The sequence below is a fragment of the Crassostrea angulata genome, chromosome 1, assembly GCF_025612915.1.
Source record: "Crassostrea angulata isolate pt1a10 chromosome 1, ASM2561291v2, whole genome shotgun sequence".
NCBI lineage: Eukaryota > Metazoa > Mollusca > Bivalvia > Ostreida > Ostreidae > Magallana > Magallana angulata.
In genome coordinates this window covers 1,204,246-1,211,218 of record NC_069111.1, presented here as the reverse complement: position 1 = coordinate 1,211,218, position 6,973 = coordinate 1,204,246, and the positions used below count along the sequence as shown (strand labels likewise).

At 35.0% G+C, this 6,973-nt stretch overlaps 1 protein-coding gene across 1 annotated transcript in view; it reads left to right on the top strand.

Moving 5' to 3' along the window:
- The window catches only part of LOC128176148 (uncharacterized), a 37,257-nt gene that overhangs the window by 5,997 nt on the left and 24,287 nt on the right, over window positions 1-6,973 (top strand). The window contains exons 2-3 of the mRNA XM_052842254.1: window positions 765-854; window positions 1,217-1,309. Of these exons, the coding sequence (XP_052698214.1) occupies window positions 765-854; window positions 1,217-1,309 (183 nt within the window). The remainder of the gene's footprint in view (window positions 1-764; window positions 855-1,216; window positions 1,310-6,973) is intronic.

The window sequence follows — 6,973 nt, the reverse complement described above, 5'->3', positions numbered from 1 at the left end:
TATAGTTGTTTGATTTTCTTTCATTTTTAACTTTAAATACGGTTCTTGTGCTGACCTGAATAGATTTATTTTGTTTTCATTATCAAGAACTATTAAATTAAAAGCTTGATAGAGGTGTCCAGTTGTGCAGTGGACTATGCACCTGCTTATCACCCCTGCGACCCAAGTTTAATCCCCATGATCGACAGTGGTTGTATATGATAGGGTACATTGGTCGCCTGCTTGGACACGTGGGTTTTCTCCAGTCACCCCAACTTCTTCCCACATCATGACCCACTCGCGCTAACATCCATGCCAACAAAAAGCTATTAATATAAGTTAAAGAACTTGTTTATCAATCGTTGTAAAATAAATAAATTTCAGTTTTAAAAGCTTTAGTGTGCACTGTGAATCTGTCACTAATGTGGAGAGTCTCCTTTGCAGAACAAAATTGTTTTTTGTTAGATAAATTACGAAATCTGTTTTTGTAGTAAATATGTATATTTTGCAAATTGTTTACAGAATGTACTTCTTGAAAAATATACATTTACATAGAGTTATCAGATTTGGTAGGTTAGTTAATTTAAGCATCAATCTGAATTGGAATTCATTGTTCACTGAATATTGGTACAGTCTTGTTTTTGTACCATGGCTGAAAATTTTGATTTAGTCAGTGGTCTGTTGTCAGATTTATAAAAAAAAACATCAATTACCAAATGTGGTAAACTTATAATTGATGAATGTTTATTAAAGAAAATTTTCTAAATTGTTTTAATTTCTTTCAGTTCCTTCTGATGTGGATTCTGACCCATTTAGTGTATCAAACTACTCGCCAAGTTCTGATTCTGAATCAGATGAAAATAAGAAGGTTTTGGGTAATGTTATTATTTAAAGAATAATTTTGCATCTGCAGTCCATTTTCACTTTGCTAAAAATACCTGAAAGAACAAGAGGCTGAGAGCCCAGTCATTTTAATTCAGACTAAAGTAAATCCATTTATATTAACTATATATACTTTGAAATGTAGTTGTGTATAACAATCCACATGTTGATCTGGTCTCCCTAATGATTTGATAATGCATTAGATTTACATGATATGAGTGGAATGTACTGGATGTAATATATTTGTAACAGTTATATTTATTTTGTTTAATCATTAGGAATAAAATTTGCAATGATTTAAAAAAGTAAACGTAGAAGCTTGTATTTACAATACAATATATTGGTATTGTTACAGAGTCAACCCCAAATTCATTGAGAGCTAGCCGCAACGCAATGGAAAAACAGGGCATCTTGACCCTCAGAGAAAACAGTGAGCATTTTGAAGCAGGTAAATGAATTAAATTCAGTGTTGCAATGTTATTATGTATAACAATCGACATGTTGGTCTGGCCTCAGAATCATGAGGCAATTTCAGACTTATGTCAAAATTTCTGAATCAGTCAGTCAAAAAATATTTAACTTAAAATTTTGATTGAAATTTGTAATAAACATTAATACAGTCAGTGGGGTAGCTAGACCTGAAACAAAGTGCGTGCTTAACATGGCAGAGGTGTGGGGGCCGCCAAGAGGCCCCCAGTGGGTCCAGGACAAAGCCCAGAGGGCGAAGGCCCCCGGAAGCTCATGGATTCTGACGATTTTTAACACTAAAAATTAAAGCAGAAATTGAAAGGAATGCTTACTATTGAAGCCTATTTTTAGGCAGTTAAAATTGTTTTGGTTATAGTTTAGGCATAAAATAAAATCACAAAACTTATTAAAAGTTAAAAGAAGAAAAAAAATTGACATTTGCCTTTGACCCACTTAAAGCTTTTATTCTTAAGTTCATTGTCACCTAGTTAATGGTAATGCATATCTCAATAAAGCTGTGATATTCTATCGGGGAAATTTAAAATGTGTAAAACTAAGTTTAACTTCAAAATAAATATTTGCCTTTTTAGGTACATGCATTGTGTACTGTTTCTTTAATATGGTACTTTAAGATCATATTGCGTGGCTATATTTGGTGCTTAATACGTCTTTGTTTAGCATTGATTTCGGATAAAGTAGGACCGGGTGACGGAAACGGGTTGATGGAATAACTAAGTATGGACCTTAATATTTGAATTCTTTTTTTTATTTTTTTTTTCTTTATTTATTTTTTTGCTGATTTTTTTTCCCAAATGATGTGCATGCTCAGGCATATAAGCATACATGGTAGCTACGCCACTGACTGTGTACAATTTACTACTCAAGTCTAAGATTGCTCGTGATCTTGGGGCTTGGTCTCCCTAATGCTGTGATAATACATTTGATTTCCATGATATGAGTGGAATGTAATGGATGTAATATATTTGTTATACTTATAAGTACATGTATAAGTCATTAGGAATAAGTTTTGCAAAGAGATAAAGAAGTAAACTTAGAAGCATGTATTTATGATACAATATATTGGTACTTTTTTACAGAGCCCACCCCAGTTTCATTGAGATCTAGCATCAACACAATGGAAAAACAGGACAGCTTGACCCTCAGGGAAAGCAGTGAGCATTTTGAAGGAGGAAAATAAATTAAAATCAATGTTGCAATGTTATTACGTATAACAATTAACATTATATAAATAGTGCCTGTTTGGGAGGGAAACAGTTTAAATTGACACCCCTCGAAAACCATTGTCAACCGACGCGAAGCGTCGGTTGACAATGGTTTTCGAGGGGTGTCAATTTCAACTGTTATCCTCCCAAACAGGCACTATTTATTTTGTTATACTGAATGTCTTAATTTTAAAAAATGTTACTGCTTTTATATAGGAATAACGTGAATTCTACAGCGAACCGAAAGCGCATAATTTTCGCGCATGTAACAATTTGTAATGTTACCTGTTGCTAAGTGCGTTGCTTACGCTGAGGGTAATAGAACGGATTATGAACTGCGTCTTAACCAATCAGATTTCAGTATTTAACATTAAAGTATAACAATTTATAAAAAGTGCCTGTTTGGGAGGGTAACTGTTGAAATTGATACCCCGAGAAAACCATTGTCAACCGACGTGAAGCGGAGGTTGACAATGGTTTTCGAGGGGGTGTCAATTTCAACAGATACCCTCCCAAACAGGCACTATACATTTAATTTTAATGAATGTCTTATTTCTAAATAAAAGTTTACTGCTTTTATAAAGAAATGAAGTGAATTCTACGACAAACCGTACGCTCATAATTTAAGCGCATGTAACAGTTCGTTGTGTTACCCGATGCCAAGTGTGTTGCTAACGCTGAGGGTAATAGAATGGATTACCAACTGCGTCTAAACCAATCAGATTTCAGTATTTAACATTTAACATGAAAGTATAATAAAATTGTTTGTCTGGTCTCCCTAATGCTGTAATAATGCATTAGATTTCCATGATATGAGTGGAATGTAATGGATTTAATATATTTGTTATATTTATTTTAGTTAATCATTAGGAATAAACTAAGCAATGATATAAAGAAGTAAACTTAGATACTTGAAATTGCAATGCAATATATTGTGTAGCGCACGTTCTCCGCTGAGCGTGCGGTCTGAACATTGCCGAGTACAACACATTTAACTTTGATCCGAATGAATGTAATAAGTCCTAGTATAGAAAAAGTCGTTGAAGAGTTCACTAATTTATTTACATATCTACGCACAAAATCTACGCATCACATAAGAACAATCCACACAATTAACACAAGAAAATAATCCACACATGTATAAATCCAAATATATTCGTTATCTACTGCTACTCTAATAAACTGCTCTGCTACTACTATACTCTACTCTACCACTTCTACTACTCTGCTCACTGCTATTACTACATTGTTCACTGCTACTATTACACACACTGTACCACTTCTACTACACTGCTCCTAATTGTACATTGCTAAACACTGTCTATACACTGTCCTGCTACTGGTACTTTCACCTACTTATATAGTGAACAGTGCCTCCTCGGTGTGGGGAGTGAAAAATCTACCTCCTCAGTGTGGGGAGGGAATACATAATATTAAATAATTATAACTGTTCGGGCAATTAACTAATTATCACTATAATCAAAAGGTAATTAGGGGTCTGGCATAAAGATAGATAAGACTAACGGTAAATGAGAAATTGATAAGAGATAACACCTTACAATCTGAACATTAATTAGTACTATAAAAATAAATTTGCTACAACTCTCCCCCACTTAAGTTTCGACTCCGATCAAAAATAACTATTCATGTATATCTCAACTAAATGCAATATAATATGAACCACACATCACATGACTACACATAATATACAATACTTTCACAGCACATATAATCATAAAAAAACATAACAAAAACAAATATCAAAATGCATAGTTGTGCGCAAACAACACATAATCATGTTACTTGTTCAATAATAAACAGACACATATAATCATGGCAATAATAAACAATCAAACAAAATTAAACAATTGATACTGGTAGGCAATGTAAATTAAAAAACAAACAATGAATGAAATTATGAATACTACCAGTGCAATAACAATTCAACATGAAAAAAACATTTTCTTTAAACAATATTCACGGCTATACATTCTTTAAATTCAAAATATTTACAATTTACGCGTACAATATATGTAACGTCTGTCTTAATTGCTCAATGTCACAATTTTCACGTCCCGATTTTTAAAGTGTTCAGGAATCTCGCTTAAGACATCGGTGGCGAACTTGAGAACATCGACCTCTTCTGTCGGAATCGTTTCTGAATGTGAAATTTCAGTCTCTCGCACTATTTTTGTTACACCGTCATTATAAGTTATGGTTCTTTTTGTCATCTTAAGAATGACTGTTTCCGTAACAGTCCTTGATGTCGGCGGAATTATCGCAGGATCAATGGGGCTCTAAGATTCGTCTTCTTCAGCGACATTGTTTTCTTTTTCAGCCTCATTGTCGTCAATTATGGGCTCTGGACTCTCACACTCCAGTATCCTGTCTACCATAGCGTCCATATGTTCCCGGTTTGTGGAAGTTAAAAGTTCTCGTTCCATTTCGGAGTCAATGGACAACCAATCCTCGACATCGCTTATCGGTTCATACATGTAGTCAATGGAGTGTTGGGGAGAATTTACCGGCGTTATATCTTCATACAGAGAATCCACATAAACAGCTCTTTTGGCGTTTTCAAATTGTTCGTTCGACATTTTCTTCTTTTTGCAGTATCTTACCTCATTGTGTACAATTTGATCAGAAAATTTGTGACACGTTCGGAAATGTCTCTTTAGATTAAAAGTCCGTGAAAAGGGTCTTTGACAATATGAACATTTGATCACTATTTTATCACTATGTTTTTCCTCTATATGTCGCTGTAAATTATCCTTTCTGTTAATGTTTTCTTCACAAAATTCGCATAGCATCACTTCCAATATTTTTCTATAGAATGAAAGTTACAAGAAACGCTTGGGTATTTTGACTGCACGACCCCTGCGTGTCAAGGTGGTTGAAGGCTGCGATACTTTGTCCATCTCCCTTCCAGTCTTTTGAAGTTACGCCGATTCCGTATGGGGCGTCGCGACAGGCGGGTCGGTTCGGTCTGGAGGTGGTTCACTAGAATCGTCCGGTTCGTCTGAATCAGAATTAACACCTGATAAAGTTTTACTGCCATGGTATCGTTTAAGGTTGTCAGCATTAATAATAACGGGTTTTGAATTCTTAGCGTGTTTTATCTGGTATAAAACGTCTGAGAGTCTTCTTGTGACGATCCATGGTCCAGTCCATTTCCTAGCCAATTTTTGTTTTGTTCCCTCAACAATTTTTGGTTGACTACGGCGCACTAAATCTCCGACTTCGTAGGATAGTTCTCGTATATTTTTGTCAAAGTTTCGTTTCTGTCTGTTGGAGTTATTAGTCCCCTACCGGTTTCACCGGAGGGGACTATAGTTTTTCTCTGCGTCTCTCTGTCCGTCCGTCCGTCCGTCTGTCCGTCCGTTTGTCTGTCCCACTTCAGTTTTCCACACTTTTTTTCTTAATGCATTTGAGGAATAATATGAAACTTGCTGAACAGCTTCAAAATGTCAAACTACAGATCAAGATTACACTTTTGTAGCGTCTGATTGATATATTTTCGAGAAAATTAATTTTGTATATTCCAATTTTTTAATGTTTGGATTCGTTATCGGGTTCGGTGTGTATTGAATAAACGAGACCAGTATGTAGTCAGTAATAATATCATACGTTACTTGAACCACTCCTTTTATTATTTCTAACAAACAAGTAAATTCTGTAAAATAGTGTCAAGCATTGTGTTGTAAATTTAATCGGCAGGGCTTTTTTTTTGTATTATTACAATCGGGTTCGTTGTCGGGTTAGGCTGTTTAACTGTTTGGTTTGATTCGGGGTACAGAAGACGGTAAAAAATGATATTGTGCATAACAGTGCATTGTTTTCACAAATTTTTACCAGCGAATACAGAATAGACTTGGCGAAATTACAGGAAATGAAATAAAGAGTATTATTTTACCTATTTTGTATTTAATGTCTATATCAACTATATAGTTTTCATTTCCTCTGTTCTTTTATCTCTGGTTAAAGCATGACATCTCGTTTACAATAGCTCTGAAATAGTTGTGTGCTTGGTCAGTGGAAGCTTTCATAGAATAAATACAAACCGGTAGGGGACGTGTATTGCTTATGCAATACTCTCAGAATGCTTGTTTTTCATAGGCTCTCTCGCTAATTGATGAATTTCTCTGAGGTTGTTTTCTAAGTTGCGCACATACTTTGCGTCACTAATTTCACGATCACTGTCTGTAGTGTCCTTTTCTGCCATTAAATTCAATGGTAAGTTTGCTTCTCTTGCAAATAACATCCTATACGGCGATATACCCGTAGTTTCATGTGGCGTGGTATTATAGGCCAGAACAATACCATCTATATAACGATCCCAGTCCGTTTGATGTGATGATATATATTTGGACAGCATTTCTTTTATGGTTCGGTTCAAACATTCCACCATTCCATCGGATAGC